General features: G+C 40.6%; 1 protein-coding gene across 14 annotated transcripts in view; it reads right to left on the reverse strand.

The window, feature by feature from the left end:
- The window catches only part of MICAL3 (microtubule associated monooxygenase, calponin and LIM domain containing 3), a 168,198-nt gene that overhangs the window by 99,983 nt on the left and 40,882 nt on the right, over nucleotides 1-27,333 (reverse strand). For all 14 annotated transcript variants that reach the window (XM_040562986.1, XM_040562860.1, XM_040562935.1 and 11 more), the window contains exons 2-6: nucleotides 7,944-8,319; nucleotides 3,178-3,385; nucleotides 1,548-1,664; nucleotides 758-859; nucleotides 38-193 (exon numbers count right to left, since the gene is read on the reverse strand). In XM_040562986.1, coding sequence (XP_040418920.1) covers nucleotides 38-193; nucleotides 758-859; nucleotides 1,548-1,664; nucleotides 3,178-3,385; nucleotides 7,944-8,207 — 847 coding nt within the window. In that variant the 5' untranslated portion in view covers nucleotides 8,208-8,319. The remainder of the gene's footprint in view (nucleotides 1-37; nucleotides 194-757; nucleotides 860-1,547; nucleotides 1,665-3,177; nucleotides 3,386-7,943; nucleotides 8,320-27,333) is intronic.

Below are 27,333 nucleotides of genomic sequence, written 5' to 3' on the forward strand. Positions count from 1 at the left end.
ACAGTTTTCATTGGAAATTTGGCAATTGCTGACAAACCTGTGGCTTCTCGTAGATCCTGGAAGAACTTCTGGTTGAATATGAACGCCACACCACTGATCTCTTCTACTTTGGCTTCAGCTGTGGTGTTGCGATTGATGAAGTTTGCTGTGATAGCAATCGCTAGTTTACCACGGAACTCTTTTCGGCGAAACCCTATGGGAAAGGTAAAGTAGTAATGCTGAAAAATAGAGCATAGCTTCAGAGAATACTCAGCATGCCATAGATAGGTGTCCTCACAAAATAAAGGAGAGATTGGATCTGATATATTACAAACTCCTCCACCGAGAAAGCAACAATTGCTTCATCAGAAAAATAGAGGCTCTTATTTAGGAAAAAAGCTCCCCCCTCTCTTTCTTACCTCTTTCCCAAAAACTGTAATTTGCATCAAAATACTAGATAAAATTCTCTACTACACAGAAGAATATTTAGCACTTCAACTCCTACTTTCAAAATTAAGAGCTACAACACTAGCTAAAGAAAGAAGGTGGGAAAAATTATTCAGGTCAAATATCTCATTCTTTTGCTGGTGGATAGATAGAAGAAAAATATGACCCACATGTCTTGATAAAAACAGATTTCTACGTGGACTTTTAATTTCCTTTCACTAGTCAAATGTCTTTCTAGATTTTGATCAGGACTTTGAAGTCTTTTTTCTTCGTATCTGCTCTAACTAATTTAAGGATTAGTTCTATTTTAAAGAGAATTACGGACACTTACCTTCTAAGGTGTTCCTCCTGCCATCCCCTCCAATGATTACTTCAAATTCATACTCTGATACTGGATGGGTTTTTGGATGGACCAATGCACGCCAACCTATTCCTGTTGATAAACTCCAGGTTAATGACAAAATAAACAATGCACATAGTAGAACAAATATATAAAAACACATCCATAATCCCTTTCTCACATTGTCAATAAAGATACACTGCAGGATAGCTATATTGTTGACAAGAGCTATTGCTGACTTGCACAGCCACTCTGTGTGAATCAGAGAATGCACTATGCTAGGCAGTGACATCCCCAGTAACCGCTCCCTGATTATTACCTTTAAGGATCACTAAAACCTTTATAGGTTCTCTACTAGTTATTCAATTAACAGGATGCCAAAAGACAAGTAAACCACTATCTCTCACAGCAATCGGACAGTGGGTTTCACAGCGATGCAAACAGCATAACAAAGATCATTCACGGATATAAATATCCTCCGTGAATGCAAATGAAAGAGTTGTTTTAAAAAGATACTTTCTAAGTGTAATAGGCTTAAATATGTTCAGAGGAATTAGAACCTACTGTGTTTTGGATTATTTCTGCTTAGTAATTCAGGTGATTTTGCCTTACTAGAAAGAATAAAGCCTATTAAAAACTCAAGCAAAAGTGTATTGAAGATTACTTTCACTAATGGAGCATGAGGAAAAGACTCAGAGTCATATGCAACATTAAGGAGTGGTAATCTGTGCCCCCTACCACAATTTCCCCTTTCTCTAGTACCCATTTCAACGCTACTTGCTTTCATTTTCCTGATCCTCTGGAGGGTAAACAAGCCCCTGAAATTCCACATTGACATGGATCTCTATTCCCAAGATCAAGGCAACCTTCAAAAGGATAAGCTGGAGTTGACGGATACCTGAAAAAAAGCAGATGATAGAGAAATAAGAGAAAAAGGAAAGAGCACAAGTGCACACATCTCTGTTTGATGTTACTGATAAATTGATTTAAAGGCTAGCTGCTGCTTTCTTCTTCCCACTGTGTTCCCAGCACTTCATCCAGGCAGCACTGGTGTGTAGTATTACGGCATGCCAAGAAACTTCCATGTAGCGGAAATTCCAGTCCTTCCCCAAGAAAGCAAATATTTTTTTAACGTTTCAGCCCCCAAATCAACAACAAGGGAAATAACCAGAACATGCACTGCAGGAGAGGCATTAAAGAGAGCACAAGCAGGACTGCACTTTTGTCACCGATGATAATTAGCCTTTTGACCAAGTTAGCTGTAATATTGAACTGCATCTTACTCCTAACACCTTTGGGTTAGTGGGGGCATAACAAGTTCCTCATCACCTCTTTCCACGTAAATTAGCGTAGGTAGCAGGTACAAAAACTACAGTGTGGCAAACGACTAACTTGAAGGAAAACACCTTGCTGCCACATTTCAGATACTGAAATGAAGAAGTGCTCCACCTAAATACCAAATTTCATCTGTGCTGAGATACGAAAGAAGATGACAAAGTATTGGCAGAATAAAAATAACAAGAAATTGGAAGAGAAAAATAAATCTGCAAGACCAAAGTTAAAAAGTCTTTCAGTTTTAGCATTCATTTCCCCTCAAAAAAAAAAGAAGAAAAAAAAAGCTTTTGCATTGAACAAGAAGCTAAATCTTACCTACTATGTTTGTCTCAATTTATACTTCCACTTATGCCCTGTGGTGAACACAGACTGGTGGGCAAACTAACCCGTCTGGTAAATTTTTGAAAGAAGAAGTGAAAAATGGTAGCTCTTGCCCTACTGAATTGTGCAGCTTTCAAAAGAGAAAGTTTTCTCAGAATTTGAGAATTATCAAAATTATTCTCCATTTCAATGTGCAAACATTTATTTAATTAAAATCTATTCAGAGGATGGTGGCGTTCTTGAAAACGTCTTCACCACTCTTCCAAAATTTAACAATGTTAAAACTGCTCCTCCATTTTCCAGATCAACATTCAAAAGAATGTTCAAAAACATTCAGTAATTAAAAAACAAACAAACAAACAAAACACCTCACACACAATGTTCAAGAGCAACAGAATAATGTGGCAGCTGCAGGAATGTAACAGGAAAAATAGGAAAGCGATCCATCAGGGGGAAAAAAGCTTTGAACCTTAGATGTACTTTCCAGTATATGAAAAAGTTAGGTCTCAGAAACTAGCAGTTATAAAAGATACCAGATATACGTTGTACGTTTGATCATTCCATGGCACGACCTATTTCTTTCACGTGTGGGTCTAGCCCAAACTGTGCTACGCAAAGGTAATGCTGCATTACACCATACAGATGTGAGAGCAGTGGCAGGTGCAGGATGCATTTCAATGAGTTACCCCCTGCCCTCAGCCACCTCTCCCCTGTGAAGAAGAAGTGCTGCCATACCTAGCAGCGGCTGTACTTACTGATATGGTCTATGGATCCTGCACAGAATTTGCCATAAAACTTCTTGGCGCCAAGACCCCTCAAGTCATGTATTGTGAATGGCCACAAGTGCAGGACATTATTGCGGGAAAAGGCATCCCTCTTTTCTATGACCACCACCTTGGCTCCTAGGAATGACAGGTCGATGGCTGTGCGAAGGCCACAAGGTCCAGCCCCAATTATCAGACACTGCAAAGCAACCAAGTACACAATAACTTCACAGTCCAAGGAGGAAAAAGGTATTTTTACCATAGGTTCAAAGCATCCTAGCATCAGTCTTTCTATTGTTACCTGCCATGCTCTGGCACGGATACGTTCAAGCAGTACCTGCAACCTGAAAATGAAATATATCACAGAGAAATGAAAAGTTTGGAGAAACAGGCAAGTAACCTGCCTCTTTCCAACCCTTCTTTGAAGAAGAGCTGCCAAGGTGTGCTCTCCAAGCTATATAAGCACGTGGAGAACAGCAATATTTCTGAAGGCTTCTCCTCCACTTTCCAACCACGTTTTCTGCTCTGAGAGGAAAGTAGCCTTTTCCTCTCTTCTTCCAAGGCCTGAGCTAGCCTTTCTTGAGAAAGTCTTCAAGAACACTAAAAATTCCTCATCAACACTGAGCTGCACAGGAACGGTTACTGCAGAAAAACACAATGCTTTTATAACCATCATCACTTAGAGTAGCACAGACAGCAGGCAAGTCAAAGCACTCTAACTTAGGCGTATGCTGGTGCTTCTATTATTGCAGCAAGGGAACCTCCAGGTAAGTAAATACAAACTTTGTGTCACAAGAGCATTTTTATCAAAATACGTTTTCTTCAATGTAACCTTTGTCATATCAAAGGTCTTTCACCTCACATCTTTTTCCACTCTGCTCACAAACACTGTTAGAGGCTAATACATGACTTGAGAATGTAAAATACTTGCATACCTAGTGTTGGAAGTACTTTCTGGGAAACAGAAGAATACAGCAAGATATTTTAAGATTAAAAATCCAAGACAGTCAGCTGACACTTCTCACCTAGGGGAACTGAAGTCCACAGAGAGAGATGGCATGTCCGTATGTATTCACATGAATATAGGGCACAGTCCATTTTGTTGTACCAGTTTTGTACTTTTTTTTTTCTATTGACTATAAGCCAGACCCACCAAATAAAAAGCCACCAAAGTGGTGACTGTTGCTGTCATGTGAGTATTTTCCAGATCCTTACATACCCTTACAGCTGGACAAGAAAACTCTTTGAGAAATTCTTAAAGATGCTAAAACTTACTCAGAACCTAACCTTCTGATTAAACAGCCTATCCCAAAACAAAGATCTTTGTTCTCTAATAGTCCTCATATGTCAATTTCTACAGGTCACCACATTTTAACCTGTTATTTGCTAGGACGTATATTCTGCAAATGAAGTGAAATGACAAATATAAAGCCTAAATGATAATCAAACAGTTCAGGTTGCAGCAGTAAAGAATTAACAACTGACATGCAAATTCTAACAGGGCTACTGTATCATGTAACAGGTCATACAAACCTAAGGGCAGAGATCCAAGTCTAGAGAATAGAGAAGGGAAGGATAACGGCACTATTTATTTAGTAGCTTTGGGGACCTGAAGGCATATGTCAAAAAGGCAGCCCAACCACTGGACTATTAGCAATGCGATTCAAAAATAGACTTGAATATTGAACACGTGTCCGACTCGGAATTTCTAAAGAGACAATCAGCTAAGATCTAGTGCATTCTTCCAGTTCAATACTGTGGGTTAAGTATAACTCCCCAACATCACTTAATTTTGTTTTTAAAACTTGTAAGAAAACTGGCTGTGTCATATTTAACCATGTAATAATTTTGCTAATCTGACAACTACAATCTTCAAAGAGATTGCATTCAATAACAATACGACCACACTGAGATGGGCGAATTCTATTCTTTGATAACTTTCCCAGTATAAAATAGTTACAATTGAGAACACAACACAAAATGAATTATACTAAAATCAGACTATTCAAACTCAGGTCTACGTAATCAAATTAAAAACTAATTACCTGTAATTTTGTCACAGAAATGTAAAGACCATTTTTTCCTACAAGCTTTTTTTTTTTCCCCCACGCGCAAGGATGTGGTTAATATCCAGTTTATGTTTAGGACTCTAGATGTTGTGGATGTAAAATACATGATACTCAGCAAAGCCACTCATGGCCAAGTTTGCCACCTTGTTTTAAAAAATGCTGTTATAAAACACAGCAAGTTGTAGGGACAATTAAAATCAGAAGAAAATATTCTGTTCCCTTTTCCACCTCTCGTGACTCCTCCAGTTTCTAATCCCTTATAGAAACCTAAGTTCTGGTTCTTTCACAGGCAGCAGCAGGCACAGGAGATGCCAAGCACAGCCAAGTCAATAAAGGCAGTTCTTGTCGTTCCTTCTTCCCTTTCCCCACAATGACTCCAAACAACTGTTGCAGAGTGCTAAAGCAATCTCACCCTTCACAAACACATCTTGCTCAAGATCCTTCAGATAAATTATATTTAGTTGCCAGTAACAACACCATGGTAATGTAACATAAAAGGCAAACTGAAATTCTGTATTCTCTGTATAATCAACAAAGAGAAAGAAGTCCACGAATGGAGAATCATCTTCTTGTTCTCTTCTGAGGTGCTCAGGCTAAATGAATAAAGGGACTAGTGTAAATGTTTGCAATTATTTACACTTGAACAAAGCATCACACGCAAATCTTGCTTTCATGAACTATACCCCCAATTATCTGAATTCTGGTTAACCGGGACACTGGCCACATGATGTACAAAGTGCCCAACTCTGGTCATGGCACTTCACCCCAACACAACTTATAAATAGGCAAGTGGGAACTAAGCGCCAGAGGATGAGATCTTCAAAACTGCTATATGTTGAAATACATAGAAGCCAATCTTACTAAGGAAATGATCGGTATCTGTTCTAACAACATGGGTAAAATCTTAAGCTTTGTTTAAAATTCTATCATTTCCACATGCCCACTTATATTTCTGTATTTTTAATTAGTGGTTTGTAAATTACATTAAAAATTTGGAAAATAAAACTAAGTGAGGCAGGAGACATCAAATCAGACATTATTCAGTTCCCAGAATGCTTCTACTTTGAATAGTTGTGATTATCTCTTAAGAATTACATACAAACTTTTAATGGCAGATGCCACTAGGGTAGGAAGCAAGTCATTAACAGAAATATATATGAAAAATATAAAAATAATACACACACATATAATTTCTTTATATAAAAATATTCAACAAAGTTTATGTTTAATGCCATACAAAAATAATTTATCATCAAAGGTATGTATTAAATTTAAGATGTACTAACAAATAAAATGTTATTTTAAACTAAATTTCACCTCCCCTCAGCTACCTAATTTCACTGCTCAAAATGACTTGAATCCCAACTCCACCGTCCTATATGTTTCTGGGTTGGGGCAGACAGGTGCCACCCTTTTTACCTGCATTTCTACTGAGCATCTCACCAATGGCTTCTCAGAAACACTGGCAAATACGACCTGCCTCCCCTCCTTGTTCTGTTCTCCTTTACTTTCTCTCTTCTGCTTACCCTCCCCTTCCTCTAGAAGGAACCAGCTCAGTGTGAATGATGACCAACACCGCCTAATTGTTTCATTGTTTTCCAAGTTGATCTATATGCATCTGCTATCTATAATTTGAAGTAACAATTATAAACTTTTTAAGTTTATATTCCGCATTATTTCCACAACAGCCAGGACAAATGGACCTTGGTCCATCAGTGATTTATACAAGTGTTATTTTAGTACTTAATTATGAATTTCACCATCTATATGAAAATGGTAACTGGAAAGTGAAACAATCAAGGAAATAACTTTCTAATATCTAGTTGGAAATCAAACTTCAGTCCTCACATCTGAAACAACTGACTATATCATGAACAGGATTATATCCCCCTCAGTTCTCTACTAGGTGAATTAGTCATTAATTTCTCTTATCAATTAAGATATCTCTTTTTCCAAAAAAGTTAATAGATGCTTTTCTTTCTCTTGTATATTAACTTCAATGAAGGAGGACAGAAGCCTGTTATAATTTTATTATATTCCACACTATCTTCCTTTTTTTTTTAAAAGAAGTGTATGATTACTTGCAAAAATAACTTACTCCATAAACATTTTTAATGATGTGAAGAAATGTCTTTCAGTAGCAAAATAAGTAAGCTCAGACTGTAGCATCAAACAAGGGTGTATGTAGCACAAATACCAGCTCACAACAATCGAGGTAAAATAAATTGGAAGAGGTGCATGAAAGCAGAAATTCCTTACAGTAAATACCACACATACCAATCTTTTAAAAGGAATTGGTATGGTTTCCACATTGTGGTTTTGTTTTTTTCTCTGAAATTCAAGCAATTGCTTCCTAAATAATGCTAAATTGAACATTTTGCCAATTTGGCAGGCAAGTTAGCATTTATCAAGAGACATGAGACTTTTAGAAATTAAAAGGGATGCACTTCAAAAAAATCCAGACATACGTATTTTGTATCTAAACCCCAACAGAAAATTTCATAACCCAGTTATTATCTAGTTTAAAAAACAAGCAAACAAAAACAAACAAAAAAACAACTACCAAGATACAAGCCTACAAAAGAAGATTTTATAACTCAATCTCACTTATAGTATTGATGCCACAAAAAACATAAAACACATTTTGACTCCCATGAATACATCTCCACAGAGGATCACTTTCCTTACCTTTGTGTTGGCGCATGCTTTCCCCTTCTTATAGTCCTTATGGCTGCCCCTCTTATCCAATTTGGCCCACAAGGCTTTGGCTTTCCAGTAATTTAGCTTGGACTTGAGTTTGTGATAGAAAGAACGATAGTCCTTGGGCTTTAGTTCTAGGTAGTCACAGAGCTCCTGGAAAGCCTTGAGAGTCCCCTTGCATGTTGAAGCCTGGACAAATCTGTCGAAGAGAACATGAGCCTGGTTCACCTTCTCGTTCTTACTTTCCTCCATGCTTCACACGCAGCAGCTGCCCTGGGGGGCAGCTGTTCTCTTCCAGTCTGCCAGATTTCCCAGTGTTGCTCGGCTGAGACACTTTCACCTCTGGCTTACGAGCATTATCAACCTATGAAATAAAAAGAAGAAAATGTAACTGAGTTTGTTCTTTGCTTTTTTTTTTTTTCTTTCCAAAATGATGTCTGTGCCCACTAAACTCAGAGCCCAGATTCTCAGTACCTAATGAAGAAAGTCCTAAATGAGTCAACTGATCAATAATACCCCAAGGAGTCCTGACTGAGTTCACTGAAGCATGGCCTTCCAAAGCCCACCAAGGCTCTCTTCAGGCAGTGGCACATCTCTTCTCTGTTAAATCACAGAATACTTTACCTGAGCCAGTACACCTAAAAAGTTTTATTAAAACTCTTGTTACATATAAATAGCAGAGAAGTTACAAGTCAACTGGCAGATGTTAGGTATCTTTGGAAGCAGACAGAAGTTTTGAAACAAAAGATAGAGACTTAATAACGTAGCAGTGACTGTGATAACAAGATCACTGTGTTAATACCACAGCAATGGGTACACGCTGCTCTTGAAAACACAACTACCCCCAAGTATTTTAGGAGTTAGATTTCCATCAGTAAAAGAAGGTTTGGTCCTCTCCTTCAAAAACAACATGTCTTTATCCATGATAAAGAGAAGAGGAAACAGAATGGCATATCACCAACTGGTATTTCTGTTTGAGAGTGCTTGCAAACAGTGCTTTTGTACACGACATGACAAATGCAATGAGGGCTGCTGCAATCCTAGAAAGAAGTTAGACCTAACAGCAATCAAACGCTTAAGAAAAGATATCAAGACTGAAAAAAATGCCCACCTGCATTGCATCAAGCAGTATAAACACTTGCCTCACTTAGAGTCTGTGGGTATATTCCTGTCTCAGTAAGCAAGCAGCCTAAAAGCAAACTGCAAACTGTCTGCTGCATTTTCTGTGTGGAATTCTCAGACTATTTCCTCAATTTTGTGGTTTTCAACTTTTTTTGAAATGCAGATCCCTACAGCATTTCAGGTGGTAGCTGGTGTCCTCAGCAGATGAAATATGCTAACAGGAGGTCTGCTATGCTTAGTTGCTTTTGTAGGATCTCTCAGAAGTACAAATTGTTTGGATCACAAACAGCAGATTTTGTTTAAAGAATAGCTATTTTTCTCTCTCTATCTTTTATATATAATAAAGCTTTTTCTTCCTTTTATGTAGAAGTACATACATATAAGATATAAACAATTACTCTGCCCTCTAAGAAACAATACTTCTGTTTAATCTTCAGGTAGGGGAGGGCAGCATGGGAACGTATACTGGAACTATGAAAGTGAAAACATTTCTGAGGTGCTTTTTCTCCTTTTTTTTTTTTTTTTTTTTTTTCAAAGGGTATTAAGGTGAAAAAGGAAATATGTGGACTCGGATAAAACCTTTTAGATTCTCACCAGCTCTTTTCCTGCTTCCAGCAGACAGGCAGCCAAGTCAAACATTACAGCTCATGTCTCTTCCCCTCTAGTATGACAGCTCTGCAGCAGCTTATGTAGGCACTCCTGTTTTCCAACCTAACACGGTATTTATTGCTTAAATTTAGAAATAGCAAAGGAGACCTGGAAGCCTTTACATCCCCAAACCGTTCATTATTAAAAATAAAAATAAAAATTCCTGCAAAAGTCACGGGATAACAATTGGTTATACCAGAGAAAGTGATTCTGATTTTATCAGGTCAACTGCCTTAGATGACTCAGTACAAACAAAGCTGTTTCTCTGACTGGCTGATACTGGTGTCATGTCCACATCAGCACTGCTCACTAAGCAGTATGGAACGAAATACTTTCCTTCTTTTTGATCTTAACTTCACTGTTGTGAAGCTGGAAATGTACTCCAGGCTTGCACCTCAGGGCAACTGCTCCACTTCTCTAAGACACTGTGCTTTAAGCCTGCATCTCCTCTTCAGTTCTCAAGAATGTCATAAAGAGCCCCAACAAATCCCCTCTTATGTTGAAGGAGTAATTTAAGTGCATCTGGTAACAGAGATGTAACAAGATACCTACAATCTAAAGCCATATGCCTCATTTACCACCAGCACAATGTTTCACATTGAATACTATTTTGTGTTATATTTCCTGTCTCTTGCACTCTGCCACCCGAACGCTCACTTTACACCAGCACTTCAGATGACTGACACAACTCTTCCTAAGAATAAGCAACAGAAGTTACACGACCTAAATTCAGTGGAGTGGCAATTTCAGCCTGTTGGGCCACAGTCCATTACTGATATATCCAGGTGTGATGACAGCTTTGGTTTCACCTCTTGCTCTTGCTCCTGCTGTACTTTCAGCAGAGGAGTGAAGCGGCGCTGATTCTGCACTGCACAGCGAGGCCTCCAAGTTAAAATCCACCCCGAGAGCTCTGTGTTCAAGGCTTGCCAAGCCAGGCGACACACCTGCCAAAGCAGGTCATTTTACTCGGCGCAACCAGAGCGGCACGTTAATTTCACTATACTGCCTACATCCCATTTCACACCGGCTGTTAAGTCAGTTATGCCCACAGGTGAAGTACAGAGGCTTCAGTGACTGCAATTAGTCACTCCTCAGAACTCCGCATTCTTGATGTAAACACCCAAAGCGCTTGGAACCTATGAGCAACATGTTAGAGAGCATGGAAATTACAGGAGGCAAAGCAAGGGCAGGCAGGAATTATTTGCCAGGTTTCCAGGGTATTTGTATGCCCTGTTGGCTCTCCTGCAAGCCTGCAGTATCCTGCATGTTTTGTCTCGAGGCAGCTGATTGCTGACTCAGAAGCTCTGTAAATTCCTTGGCTGAAGCGCTGGGAGAGAAAGACAAAGCCTGTGAAAAAACGCATGCAAGAACAGCGTTCATGTTGCTATTTACAATAATAGCAAGAGGTTGTCACTGACTCATGCCTGCAAGTACGCTCAGGATCTCCAGCTCTTGCCCAGGACAAAGGAACCCAATGAAAAACAGAGAAACAGACAATGAATAGTTCCAGGTGCTGCTTCCTTCCCCTTCCCACAGTCACCACAGATGCATGAATATGAATATTTTACCAAACACATGCATGAGAAAGAAAGTCCAGTGCCTGCAATGCTCACCCCCTCCTTCTACCAAATGGAAGGAACAGGAAGGGATTTTGAAAGTGACACGTGGGTGATTTTGCGTGTACACATTCAAATTCCTGCAAATCCAGGGCTCCTATACTCCAGACAAATACGGTGCCATTCTAGAAATCACCTCCCTTACACTTTCAATCCAGATTTTTGTTAAAAGTGCTCATTTAACTAATGACTTAGTCCTGGAAAAGTAAAATATTTTAGTATGGGAATGTATTTTCCAGCATTCTCCTCCATTTTTTCCAGCTGTAACTACTGACTTAATTCCATCTAAATTCACAGATTGTTCTGTCCAGCTCAAAACAGCATTTCAAGCGGATAAAACGTTTGCCAAAGTAACTGCCCCGATCCACTTCTGAGTGCTGAGTTTCTCTGAGCACCATGCAAGTACTTGCTTATATTCTGGTTGTTTCACAGCTGGGCAAATGCTGCAGATGTACCCTCAACAGACAAAGCTCTAAGAAGGCAGCGATCAACAAAGCGTGGTACTGTACGAAACCTAAAGGCAAGTTGGTCCTTCAACTGTAAAACTACCAGTGGCTCCAAGAGCCCCATTGCCCATTGATCTCATCCTTTCCAAAATATTTCCAGTTGCCCAGCCACTTTCCATGTCCTTGCCTCCCCTTCATGGCCCCTCACCTTCTGCCTAAGCAAGGCTCAGTAACACGCTCTGGAAACTCTGAGCTTACTGTAGCACCGCAGCCAGCACGCACTTGCAACTTGGCTAGCAAAAGCCTAAGAACAGATTATATTGTTAAGCTTATGCTGCAGACAGTGGGGACACCTATTTTTGTCCCACTCCTCCACCCAGCCACCAGTTTTCTTGTAGGAAATCAATTACCTTCAAGACTTTTATTCCCTGTCAACTCTGGATGAAATCGTTCCAAAGTTATTAAGGATGAACTGAAAAGCAGATGGACGAACAACTCAATCCCATAAGCTTCCCTTCTATAGGAAACCACACTAAAGAAAGTCCTTATTCCAACAAATGAAAAAGCTCTGTTTCCATTTCCAGGATTTGATTTATTTTTACTTTTAGCTAAAATTAAAGAAATGGCCTTTGCTACAATATGTTCATCACATTCTAAGTCATCACAGATATCAAAAAGTGCAGGTTTAGGGTGGCTGCAAGGCTGTGGAACAGATGGCAAAAAGAGGACAGTTTTGACAAGAAAAGCTAAAAAAAAAAGCAATTATTTTAGCTCCATATTATGTGCAGACAAGAAATGAGAAAGCAGGAGGACAAAAGGGTGGGGCTGCCATTGTCTGCAGCTTCCCCTTTTATACCAGATGGAAAAAAGGAATGTCAGTACAGTTTTAAGATGGTATTTAGATTTGCTCTCATTCATAAAATTTGACATTCAAGCAAATACACTGGGCAATAAATGTTTCTGTTATATACACTTATCAAACCTGATTTAGTGGGCTTCTGTCCACCACAATGGGGTGAATCAGTTGGGTCTCCATCTGTTTCCTTCCTCATCCCATCAAGCCAGAGCAAGAGTAGGAGAAAGAGAAATCAGATACAAACTTGTTGCAAATACAAGAACCCATTCTTAATAAGAAGATCAAGGCATATGTACGAACAGGTCACACAGAACTGTCACATGGAGAAAACAGTCCAGTAATGATTTGAAAAGAAATACTATTACATCCAAGAACATGGAAACAAATACAGTGGCAGCTACAGATATTTGGTTCCCAATTTTATATGAAGGTACTGAATAAAAATATGTAGATTGTTCTTTACTAGCCAGTTCTTAAGTGCCATAAAATGTTTACCAAAAACATTAGACCTACAAAATGAAACCTTTTATTTACATTAATTCAGCAAACATATTCTGTTGCTCTGTCACACACTTCTCTTTGATCAAATCACAGTCCTTATACTGAATGAATGCCAACATAGAAAAAAGGAGGCCAAGAAACAGATCAGCTGTCTTCTTTCCTCAATTTGATAAGAATCAATGTCCCAAAAAGTTCTACCTAGGATTTTCCCTCTGGTCTTTGGGGGAAAGCTGCTTAGCTTAGGCACTGCAAGTCCTATATGCCCATTGACCATTTTAGCCAGTTTCTCTGAATCATAAAGGGTGCTTAACCAAAAACTCCAAACAAAATAAAAGAAGACAAAGAAATGACACCATGGAAGAGGAAGAGGTAACTGCCCCCTTATCGAATGGGTAAGGAAATAGTAGGCCTTCCGGATGGCTGTCAAATTGTAAGACCAGCTTCAGGACGGACCAGCTTAACTCCCTGAATATACCTGTGACACAGCCACGTACCAGGGAGATCCGTCACAGCACAAACCTTCACATGGGGCCAGCAGTAACCAATGCAGTGATCCCTTCTCACCTAGAACCTACTTGTCAACTGTGTGACTGAGAAGCTGGGGACACATCTTGGAACTGTCACCATGCTGTAAAGAACCGCACTGTAACCCCAAATGCACAGCAAAATAAAATGTATTTCTCAAAGAAGAAAATATGCCTTTATTCAGTAAACAGTAGCACTTCTCACTAGAATCAAAACTGTCACAACAAACTTTTTGGAGCATGCCCATTAGCACACATGATGTGGGCAACACTTCCCTTCACAAGTCTCCCAAAACCTCAAGGCATCTCACAGCAAAGGCTTCATTCGTTACCTGCATGGTGAAATCCATGCATCTCCCACAAAACCTCCTGAAATTCTTCCTGGCACAGACCATCTTAAACACTAGCGTGAGAGAGCACTAAAGACAGGCAGCTACACATCATCATCGCTCTTTCACAGACTGCATGGCAACGAGGTGCTCTGTGACAAGCCTCCTGCTCTGGGAGAAAGGGCAACATGCACTTCCAGGACACAAGTTCATCTTTCTTCACGAAGACTCATTCTTGGTGCACCCACTACAACACAGTGCCAGCTTTTGCCTCCACCTCCTCCCAGATTTTATCACAGTAAATACCGGAGGATGCTACCCTTGCCAAGAGACTCACACCTATCTCACAACTTGCCACCCTTCCCTTGTGAACAACTGCCTCAGAAGCCTTAGGCACCAACGCTTTACTAGGCCGATGAGAGCAACACTTCCTTTTCCTAGCCTCCCAAAGCCAAAGACACATGACAGTGAAAGCTTCACTCGTTACCTGTGTGGTAAAATCCATGGATCTCCCACAAATTGTTGGGACAAACCCTCAAAACTCAAATCCTTGTGTTTCAATATAGGGAGCCCTAAAATCATTCCCATAAAGACCATACCCCACCCCTGCAGGCAGGCAGACCGCCGGTATTTTTTGATGAGCAACACAAACCCAACTTCTACGCTGCGTGCCATGGCTTTGCACTAGGTGAACGTGACTTCACTACAGGGCTGAAACACCTGGAGTCTTCCTACTCCACTGCTTCACAAGGTAAGGAGGTTGAACGTCATTCCCTCATTTGAAGTACTTTGAAGCTGTTCTTGATGTTACCTTTCAACAAGGAAACCCATCCTAAAGTTAGTTCCTACCTAGTTTTGCAAATTTTCCTCCCTGGAGTTCTTCAAATGCTATCTGAGGAAAAGCTCCTATACAAAAAAGGCCTATAAGAAATGACTAGAATGACACTTTCACAAAACTTTACTTCTAAGACTCCACATGGAGAAAAAGCAAATCAGTCAGCTTAGCACAGCCAGACATAAAAGCTTTTGACATGGTACAGGATACAGATTTTCATCTTTCTGAGCCAACATTCTACGACAGTAGGAAAAGAAGTTTTCAGAAAAGCTTTGCTGAACATGAGAGAACAGGAGCATTGTTCTGACCCCATTAGAACGCTTGAGCAGAAAGAAGACTGGAGGCTACAAAACACACTAATGACCTCTTCTGCAGCCCGGGGATCCAAGTCCTCAGAGGTTTTTAGGTTGTACCAGCACTCTGATCACCACAAGCTATCCCACAACACAGTGGTACAGATAGAGTCTGGATATATATATATATTTAAAGAACATAAGAAATCTCATAAAAGAAATTAACTAATAAGACTCATATGAACTTTTTTTTTTTAATTATATGAGTGAAGGTTCCTATTTGCCAGAACCTTCTACCAAAACAGACTGCAACAATCACAAACAACAATGCAGGAAAGATAATTGACATAGACAAAAAGACATATACATATGATCCACAATAACAAAAGGAAAAAAAAATATTGTCCTTTAAAGAGCACATACAATGTTTCACATGAAATCTAGAAACCTAAAAAGCCTAGCATCTAATGTAGTGCATGTTTGAACTACAGAAAGCTTATGCCTCCTATTATACGCACTTGTCTCCACCTATGTGCTTCAGTTCTTCCTTTTATCTTCTAATTTTGCCTTATACAGGTCAGTAAAGATTATTAATTGCAAAGAACCACGTGGCCCAACTTACCAAAGCCTCCTTCATTTAGGTCACTGAGAGAGACACCTTAGCAGCTCAGAAAAAAAACTAAAAAATTAATCATTTGTGTCAGCATTTATTCTAATCAAGACAGGTGGATGCCTGGACTTTTAACTCCAAGGCTCACTCCCCAGTGGTTTGTTACATACCAGGCTCTCACAAATCAAAGAACAAATACTCCAGTTACAGACATTAAAAATGTACACAGAAAAGCAAGTTTTATTTGTGCTGCTTCCAACTTTCAGCTATTATGGGTGTGGAAAAGAGGCAGGCAGTTTCTCAAAGGAAGTGGTTTAGGAGAAAGGAATTAGGAAACAGGATTAAAAGATTCATAAATCCATCGTACACGCACACTCAACAACTAGCTAAGGCACCACAGATTGAGTACATGTACAGAGCATTTCAGATGAATTATTTAATGGATCTATCTCCTGTTTCTGTGGAGGAATGCTGAATACGGAAAGCAGAGTGACTTAAAAAAAATTGGATTTTTCTTCCTAATGTAGACCTTGCAAGACCATTTTGGGAGCCAAGAAACCCAAGTAAACAGACATTTGAATAAAAGAGCCATAAAGATTACTCCAACCCACAAACCACTTCATTTAGAGGCTGTTGAACTTTAAAAACAAAACAAACCCCAAAGCTTATTCTAGGAAAAGTCCAGGAAGGGTTGGGACCATGCTGTAACCCGTGGGTGCAACCCTAGCCTTTTTAATTGTGAGGCAAAATTTACACAGAGCTCAAAAAACGCCTAAGGAACTGGACCTTAACCCCAGCTCTCCAGAACTGCTGCCTCCTTTCCCTTGACCACAAAGGTCCAACCAAGAGCAACATCTCGAGGGCTCATGGCAGAACAGGACCAGCATCTTACTCGCTACTTGTCACATGCTTTCACTTGTCACTTATCGTCCATACATCCAACTATCGCATGCCCTGATCTGCCACTGCCCCCGACAAACCCGAACTCATCAGCCAGGCTGACTCCCTAAATTTCACTGCTGCCAAAGAACATCCCATGGCATATTTATAACCACTGATCTGTGTACCCTGCTCATGTAGCCCAGATCACTACACACCTACCTTTCCTTTCTCCTTAAAGGTTGTGCACAAAAATATGTGCTGTGTAGTTTGTCTACATATCTAAGAACAGAAACAGCACTGGCAAGGGACTCAACCTAGGGTAGGTGCAGCAGGCTGTTTCTTGATGCTCTGCAGGCTTGCTTTGTCCTTGCACTTTAGACACTAGATTAGACCATAATATGCTAACAGGCAATTCCATTTCGGTTTGCAAAAGCAGAGAATTACACACCTCGGCAACAGCAGCACTGACTGAGCAGTCTGAACGAGCCACAAAGCAGGACTGGAAGGGAACTAGGAAGAGCCTGGTTCCCAGTAAATTCTGAATGTTCTTCTTGGGAATGCCCAGCAGATGCAACACGGAGCTACACCGGTTTTAATGATGGAACTTACTTGTCTAGACTCTTAGGGCATGGGGCTTCTAGATAACAGGGAAGATACTGAACACGTTCAACAGACAATGCTAAAGCCCAATTCATTAGCCCACAGGAAGAAAACCACGCACATACATAATAATCCCATAGCTTTTATTTCATAAATTAGACCTTTCCACTAAGCTCTCTTCCACAGGTACCCCAAACATTTTCTATAATCTGTCCCAGGCTGAATTCCCATAGACAAGAAAAAAAATCTCAATCCTACCCTTTTCTCAAAGCATTTTCTTACTGTACGTGCATCTTGGAGCTCTTGATTGGACAGTATCTTAAACTTAGTTTAGTATTAATCCTTGATAAACCTAGCCATGTAAACCTTTCCCCTTCTAAAGGTAAGAACACCCAACCCTTTGCACTCTGGTAAACACCACGATCTTTAACAAGAACAATAAACATTAATATTAATAAAATCAAACAAATCCCAACCCATATCAACTAATAAACTTCACTATGAGCCTGTCAACAACTGCTCCAATCTAGCAGCTTAATGAAAACTCTCTATTGCACAATCCTGTGTCTAATGCTTCCCATCATTCATTTACCTCATAGTTAACAGGAAAGCTTTTACTAGGAGACAGGAATACATTGTATGCAAAAACCCATTTGACGTTTTGGCTAAACTATAATTTTCTCATGCAATAAGACATACCAAAACTTTTCAAGGTAATCCCCGTTATAGGTGGAGTTCCAAGTACAGCAAAAACCAAAACCCGTAACGTCGAACTTTTTACTCTGGACATAAGTAAGTATCATTTGCACATACTGTTACATAGCTTAAAAATAGTAAGCAGGAAGCATGTTCACCACTTGGCTGGACATCTGACTCTCTGTAAATGCTGAACCCGTTTCAACTGGCCAGAGTGATTCCCCCCAAGCCACCGAACACACAAGAGATGCCTCCCTCAGCAAAGACAGTGCCAAGCTCAATGCCTAGAGCAGATGAAAATCTGTTAGGAAATCAGTTACAGAGGGAAGAGGTGGAGGCGGTTTTGTGATTTGCTCTCCTCTCCCTGAGGCCTTGGCAAGCACGGTTTCTGAAATAAGATGGCAGTCATCATTTCCAGAGGCAGACATTACTAGCCTGCTCAAATACAGCTGCACTGGTGGGGACATGAAAAGACTTGGTATGAATTAGTCAGAGATTTAATCCAATCTAAGTGCAAGGATGCCATTCAGCAGAATTTGTTCCTAGTAGTAAGCACACATAAAAGCTTCTCTCTTTGCCTTTCATCCTCAACGACTTCTCTATCGTCTTTTTAATTCCATCCTTCTTTGGATGAAGGCCATTCCTCTGCAAGGATATCTGGGGGTCTGAGGTAGATATCCTGAGCTGAACTTCCCAGCGATCTTGCAGAGATATGAGAGGGCGTGAGCACTCTTTTCACTTAATGCAAGCCTGAGAGCCCCCATCGAGGGACCTACAATTACCTCTTGTGCAAGATATCGACACATGCCTCTTTAGCAGCCCACCTTTATAGGTCACAGAGAACTACCTACTGTGAAACAACAACTGTCCACTGTGGTTTGACAGCCCTAATGCACCTCTTTTTGCACTCTGCTGTTTGCAGGCTGGAATTTGTCTTACGAGGCATTCCAGGATCTCCACTGGCAGATGATTCAATTCTAGACCTTGGGCTCAAACTGAATAATTTCCATAATTCCTCATTTCATAACATCATCCCCCATCTGGTATTTGAGCACTAGCCAGACTGGCCTTTTTTCAAATTGCTTTTAAATGCAGCAAGAAGGGGCAAGAGAGACTAAAGGTAACAGTTATGACTCTCTCCGGGAGAAATACCAAGAAGCTGCTGCTGGCTTACCTGAGGGCAGGTAATAACTTCAGAATCAGACCAACGAGGTAGCTTTAAGAAGAGAAAGACTGAAATTAAGAGATACTTCCTTCAGCTTCATTCATCCGCTGCCTTCAGGCTCAGTCAGCTAGCACAGACTTGCAGCACAGCACGCCTCTGCAAACCTGCACTGGCCAGCAGCGGTGGCAGAGCTTCACTGCGGCAGCGGCCGCTTTCCTAGAAATCTCTTCAGTGATCCTGTGCTGCTACCACAAGGTTAGCTGCAAGTTCCTCCCCAGACACAGCAACCTGGGGCTTTCGGCATCTGGAAACCACTCTTCCTACTGTCTAACACAAGTGAGCAACTAAGTAGTATTTATATATTTACCATTAGTTTAGCAGAAGTACACGCTCCTATTAAGAAAGCTTGCTTTTGTCCAATTTAAAGACTAAGTAATATAAAGAATTTGTTCCCAATTAGGTTGGAAGTCACCACTGGAATCTACATACCCGCCTGCTCCCTCATCCTTCCCCATGTGTACACCTGCCGGCCTCCCAAGCAGGACTGCACAATTGTTATGTTTGGGGTGGGAGGAGTTGTTTTTTTGGCTGTTTTCTTGTGAGATTTTGTGAGGGGTGCGTGCCATTTTATGAAGGGCTATAGTTTTAATGTGCATTTGGCTCGATGAGTTCCCACAAGGATATTGCACAACGTGATGACTACTGCACAGCACACCCCTTTCCTGACAATTCATTAATTTCATTTCTATCCTATATGCTTGAGTTCTTTCTACAGAATATCAATATAAAGATCAAGCTAGTCCCAAAAGAGTATCACCACAGCCCCTCATCCTTAAAGGAGGTGAACAACCCCCATTCCCCCCGACACTAGTTCCTTCCCCTTTCAACTACAATTTGCTACCTTCTGCTCCAGAGAGATGCTCTGAGATGGTACAGCACCTCAAGCACCACTCATCTTCCCAGCTGAGCAGCATTAAGGATAAGTAGTTTCACGTATAGGTACTTGTGTTTGACATGACGAGAGCATGATGCATTCAGTAGAATACACGATGCCCCATACAGACCATACAGCATGTTCGTTAGCAAGAAGGGCGCTGGATTCACTTCTGCATGAGCTTATTGTGGGAAGCAAGAAGCCATACATGGGAGACTGGCTAACCTCAAGCACTAACTAAAGCAACACGAGTAGGCTGAAACCTAGCAGCAGGGCTATCAGAAATCCATCGGAGCAGACTGGGAAAGAAACAAGCATGACAGCTGGCTGCAGCAAACTCCCTGGAGAAGAGGTGCAATATTAACAGGAGATAGACAAGGGTTCAGCTGGAAGTATTTACAGTTTTGTTTCCTACAGGGACAGGGGAAGGCTGGCAGGCTCATCAAACTAACAAAGGTGTAGCTCAGCTCTTCCCTGCTTCCTGACCCATTTCTGCCAGGAGAGTAAAAATGTGTGTTAGGTTTTAGACTGCAATCAATGTTTGAAACCAGAGACACAAAGCTCTAGAGCGCTCTCCCATGAGAAATGACCAAGGCAATAAAAGACTTGCTCAGTTTATTAATAGCATGCAGTTTTCTGAGACTGAAAAGGAACACACACCACACAAACCAGTCCAGTGCTTTCATTTTACTGTACATACACAGACGTGACAATATATGCACAATTAATGTGCCAACCCAGAATCAAGTGATCTTAACCACAACCACAGACATTTATGTATAGCCAAAAAAGAAAAGCTTTATTAAAGATTCATAATGCTGTGTAAAATTATCAGCTTTCAAGGCCTTTAGCTCCGTAAAGACAAGTTTTCTCTGTCAAAGAAGCTGATGTTGTAGCCATTTCTGTAACTGCCTGTCCTCTTACTGATGCATGTGTTGTGTGGGGTGGGAAGGGAAGAAGTGGGAGGGAGGGGACCCTAGTATATTTGAAACCCCATTTCCTTGCCAGGATGGATGAAATACCACTTCTTCCTCTATTTTAAAAAATAACAGCCTTGAAAGCTGAAGAATGCAATGGACTTCCAGAACTTTTCTCATGAGCGTAAAGCTGAAAAAAACAGTGCTGTTAACAAACTAGTTATTGGGAAAGACAGGAAAGATTCAAAAAGCTCAATTAAAAACAAACAAAAAAATCCCCGTGCTTTTGGTACTTCACCAGGATGCAGAAGCAACATACTAAACACTTCTGCATGTTGTTTACTTTGGATGACAAAATTTGAGTGTTGTTTTCCCCCAAAGGCATAAAGATGCTATGCAAAGAAACACTACAGGCAATTTATGCCACATCTGTGCGTGTTCCTGCAGCTAATAAAGGAATGTAAGACGACTACAAGCTATACAAGTAAGATGAGTTCACCACATTACATCAGGAAGTTTAAGGGATAAGTACTGTTCTGGTGCTCCAAGCATGTACTACAGTGGCCAAGAGTCCATAATCTCCAAAGAAAAAAGAAGTTGTTCAGTGTCTTTGATTTGCTTTTAAGAACAGCTAACATACACTAACAATGTAGTTAATTCTGGACTGCTCCAACCCGACCCGAAATGAGCTCGACTTTCCCTTTTCCATATATGCCACGTAACAGCGACTTCATTTCCAGTAGTCTCCTGGCCAACCCACCAGATATGACAAAAACACAGCCAAGAAGCAGATCGGAAGGGTCCCAAGTTTACCAAGAGAGATCAGTGTTTACACGTCTTTATTATTCCAGTCCAGAGTTGCTGGCACATTTATAAGCAGCCATAGATTGAGACGTGCTACTATCTTAGAGAAAGAGAACAAAACAGCAAACAGCTTACAGTACCCAGCTGTAAGAGATATGAAAGTATGTCCCTGACAAGCATAACACAGTAGTGTCCACCAGATACAACAGGTGATCCTTTCTGCAGTTTGGGCTCCTACCTGTTCAAAGTGCTTCTGAACGCCCCTCTGCCCACACTCACTACCTTTGGAGAAAGCAGGCGGCCAGCATGATGTATGGAGCTTGTCTTTGTGTATAAGGTGACTCAACACCTAGTATTTGGGTAACTCGCAAGGCACACTGGAGAGAATGCCAGCGGTAACCACACACCTCTGCACTGTGCCTAACCTAGCGTTCCCTGTCTCTGTGTGGCAGTATCCACGCATTAGACTCCCACATAGCTTCACTCCTGGGGACAAGGCAGTTCACTTTCAGCACAGAGCTGTTCATTAGTTATACCACATTTCATTAACATAAGCATAGGTAAGTAAATTAATAGCAAAGTGAGGCCTAATCAAAATGGCCAAGATAGGTACCTTGCTATTAAATGCTATTTTCCCAGGAAGAATTCAAAGCAGTGCAGGGAACCTGTGGAAGAAGTTGACTCTACCATACAACAGCTACATGCCTTAAGGTAGATGTGGATGCAAAACATCTGCAAACAAGCTCAATCCATTATCTAAGCTGATTTTTCTTTTTCCTTCTCCCACCAAATAACTAGACATCACACACCTACCTGTGCCCATAATCATTTCAGCCCTACCTCAGTTCAACCCAACAAGTTCTGGGTATAAATAAATCTCCACAGACACAGCAAGCTTCAAGGGGTGATGACAGCATGAAGTGAACAAGATGCAGCTGTTCTTTCACAAGAAAAAAGATGCTATCTGGCTGGAGCATCCAGGCAGGATGGCTCACTCTCTTGAAACTCTCCTACAGACAGGATTTAGCATAGAGAAACTTCCAGGAGTTTTACAACAGGAGTTGGTACTATGCTGACCCTGGCAGTGTGTAACTAGAAGCCTGCCATGCTGATACCTTTCCCTGGACCAGCACGTTTGGCTGGAGAAGAAACATTTCCTTTCTCTTCTAAATTAGGTATGTTGATTTGGATGTTGATTAAGGCAGTGCACTGATCTGTCCTGTTTAAAACTCCTAAGAAGTGGGTCAAATTAAAAATTTGGGAGTCAAATAGCCACCAAATAATTGAGGTTGGAAAGAACCTCTGGAGATTGCCTAGCCTAATCCCACTGCTCAAAGCAGGGTCAGCTAAAGCAGGTTACTCAGGGCTGTGCCCAGTCAGGTTTTGAGCACCTCAAGGATGGAGTCACGAGGAACGCTTTAAACCTAACATAATATCCCTTGCAGACAGAACTGCATATTTAACCTCCAGGCAGATTAATTTTTATGTAATGGGAGCAATACTAGACAGCAGAGATGCTCCCAGCACACATCACCCTAAAAGGTAAAGCCAAGAGAATCAAAAGCAGCAAGTCATTTTTTCCCCTATAATCACGAAACTCAAAACCTCTTCAGATTTCCTTCTTACCTTGAAACAAAGTGAAGTATTTATTCCCATGTCTCATAGAACATTAAACAGAAGAGCTTAACCCATGAAGATAACACACAAAACTACTGTCTAGTAGTTGAGATTTGAAGTTTTGAATCCCATTTCACATTCTTCTTTAACATATAGCCCAAGGGTTCAACTGAACTGCCTCCCCTCTCCCCAAACAGGGTTCTTACTGGTCAAATTTGGTGACATCTGAATTTGCAGTAAAAAAGCTCTGAAGAATCAGAAAAATAACATTGACAAGAACCTCAAGAAACCACTGAGTCCATCACGTTGCTCCAGCTGTTGACAGGGGACATGGAGTTTCTTATGGGTTACAGCATGAAAGACACCTAATGACATCAAAAAGGATATTGGTAAACAACAACAACAACAACAACCACCACACCGCCAATTTTCCAAGGGTAGTGTGTAATTCCTGGCAGTGGGGCTACAGGGAATAGCCTCTCAGTTGGCAACTAAACCACAAGGTTTTAAATAGATAGTTCAAAGCCAGAGATTATTCTCTTATCCTGTGCTGTCAGTGCTACAGGGCTGTGAGGAAATGTAATGCTGATGTACAGACAGGAAATAAAAATGTTTACCTTTAAAGTTAAATTCTCTACCTTTGTCTTTGTAAAGTCAGATTTTGGATGACTTGCAATGTGCAAAGATGAGTTAAAACACAGGAGAGATATAGAATCCGGTTGTTCAAAGACCCATCATTCAATTTTAGCGCAATCAGGCTGTAGCTCTTGCAGGGTTGTTATTTTAATATTGCTACATGAAGAATGCATTCATTAAAATGAGGTTCACCTCCTGGATGAGAAGTTGTTTCTGGTGGCAGTTAATGGTAGCTACTTACAAGTACTTGGGAAAACAAGACATTTTGCTGGAGAAAAAACGGGGTCAATTATGGGGGAAGGCAGGTTAAGAAACCAGTTTTACAAATAGCTGATTAAGAAGAAAGCCTAGTTTTGTGGAAATCTATTACACACATGCTGGCCTGACAAAACTCTACCAGGTCAGCTCTCATACATCCCTGGTCCTTCTTCCTTTCCTTGTACCCTTATAAGAGGGTCTCGCAACAGGATTTGAGAGGATTATCAGGCCAAAGCTGGAAGAGAGTTCCAGCCAGCAGTCTAAAAGTGAAGTTAATCACCTCAGCACCACTAAGGGGGTAAGGCCTAAGAAGGATTCAGACAGACTGCTTCCATTAACTAGCCTGAAACTCATTGAGTGCCATGTAAATGACAACTCTGATTGCATGGGAGAACATGCCCTGGGCAGTGGTTATTTGAGGCAACAGATGCTGGGGGATACAGAACATACTTCACTACCCTGTTCCACACAGCTTGTTTCAGCCTTCTTCTACTAGACGAGACTTCAAGCACTGACCAAGTGAAAGCTTTCCTAACTTCAGTGGTGCCCAGGATCAGTCTCCCTTCTCACAGCACGCAGCCCAGGTAGCAGAGCTAGACTAAGTTCAGCTGCCCTATTACCATACACTGTCACTGCCCAGTTCATAAACTTACCCTGACTTTATGTTGAAACTTAGAAGAAAACATCCCAAACAACACTTTTTAGCCAAAACTTTTGTTATGGCACAATAATTCAAGTGTTTTAGGTTAAAGAGATCAGCTGCTGCTTGTGCAAGCGTTCACTGAACTTCTGCATACGATAACCACCCTCCCTCTGGATAAAAAGGTAAGGCAGTCTTACCACAGGGACCTGATTTTTAAAAACAAGGTTGTTCTCATTTAAAGAGAGAGTCTGTAATTATCAAATAATTTATTCTACTCAAGACTTAAGTTTTTTCTCTAGTGACCCATCTCCTCAAAAGTAAATAAAAAGCACTTCTCAGAGATATAATAGGGCTCTGCAAATTCTTAAACACTTCCTAGCTCCTGCAATCCTTAAAATTCATCCTGGCATAGCTCTTCAAGCCCCCTTTCAACCCCTGGCCTTTGAATATGCCATTAAGATTTTAAAAGGAACAGAAGTGCTTAGTTTCAAAAAGTTGTTTCCTTACCACAGTTAAGTTCAAACAAATTAATGACTTCAATGCTTCTTTGAGTTCTCAAGTTCATTGTTTACTGAGACAAAAGCATACCGATTTTAGGAGTACAGATTTGTTTACAGCTTTTATTAAAAGCACTGCAAATCTCACCGAAAGAGTTAAACATGCCATGGCATTTATAGTTACAGTTTATGTAATAAACTACATAGCTTATATAGTGTGCACAGGTATAGCTTAATATATCATAACGATACGATGTTCAGTTTTGAGATAAAGTAACCAAAATGGTTTTTGCAGATTCTAGTCTTAAATCAACTACAAACAGAATAGCAGGAAATGTCACAGCCATTTTTTTTTCTTTTTTTTCTTCCTTCCTTTTCTTTTAGATCCTGCAGTGAAGTGGGAACCCTCCTAGACAGAAGAGGGATTCCTTTCAGTACCATCTCTCCATTTGAGATTGCCAAGAACAGAACAGGGAATAGTCTCTAGGAGGGGGGCAGATAAACCTTCCCAAATCAGCTGCTGATTCTGTGAGTTAAAGGACTCTCTTCTCAGGCTATTTCAGTCACCAGTAACCGCCCTGGAATGGCACTAGAGATTCCTGAGGTAAAAGCTCTGTTATCCATCACCAGCAAGTGAGCTACGCTGAACTCTGTAAATATCTCTTAGAAGAATCAATTGTTTTGCTTTTCCTACATTCATAGTACTGTAAAAAGAGAATATGGAATACAGCGTACTAAGCATTCTTTAATGTCTTGATATGCTTTCACGCTAAATTTCAATATTCATTCAAAACACTGAAGTGGACATTTCTTAAAACTGAACCCTTCAAATATAATCTCAAACGTGTCAAAAAAATCAGAACCTGCAATAAAAGCAGAAGTGCTAACAGACATTTCTGCCTTCAAAAACCCCTAAGACAACATGCTTGCTCATCAAAACCAGTTCCTGATTTTTACAGCTTTCTCCCTGAGTCCTGTGGTTTCACTGGGTTTATTAAACCATATCGCTCAATAGTATTAAGTACATAATGATACTGCAGAAAAGAACTCCACCACTTCTGCGGTCGGAAATCTAGCCACATGCCCTTCCTGTTAATGCACAATTCAAAGCAATAACTAACAGCACATGCATGCAGCATCTCCACACGCACAGATCCATGCTTGCCTCAAGTTATTTAGGGCTGTGCTACCGTTGATTCAAGGGATTCATTTCCCTTTCCTCCTTTCCGCCCCTCATCTTGGCTCTAACAAAGAGTTTCACCTGAAGACCACACCACCACCACCACCCCCTAACCTAAGAAACAAGACTGGCTTGTTCAGTCAGATCTGAGATTTGATCCAACTCCCACAGGGCTGTGCAATTATCATAACAGAAACAGAATAGGAAAAGAAACACAAGGATTGTGACAAGATGGGAACCACCCCTTGGGCAACAGCGTGATCTTCAGCTGTTTTATGCACACCTTGAAAAGACACCCTATGGATATATTCTTACATCCTAGGGAGCACAGGGTAAGATGCGTAGTCTCTGATTTTTCAAAGTCAGTGACAGTTGATAAAAATCATTACGAATCAACAATGTCTTGTCAGAGGAAAATATTTTGTTTGTTTTTAGTTGCAGTGCCACTAAGTCTAACTAGAAGTGGTACAAGCAAAGCCAAGAACACCCAGCCTGCTTACTGCCAAAGACAGAATATGAATTATTTGCCTAGAACTTCCCACTGAGTTTAGCCACTCAGGACACTTTAAGGAAATGCCTCTAAAAACTCAGAGATTTCATCTTCCTTACTTCTATAAGAAAGTTTCTGATTACTCTCTTACTATCGCCACATTGTACTTCAGCTTTAAAAACTTGCAGTTTCACCACTGTCTTTTTGTTCCGCACAGACCAGCTGCACTGTAACCGGAATTTCATTCCAGGACCTTACTTTGGCTTTTAAGGACTCCAG

Source organism: Cygnus olor, chromosome 1, assembly GCF_009769625.2.
Source record: "Cygnus olor isolate bCygOlo1 chromosome 1, bCygOlo1.pri.v2, whole genome shotgun sequence".
NCBI lineage: Eukaryota > Metazoa > Chordata > Aves > Anseriformes > Anatidae > Cygnus > Cygnus olor.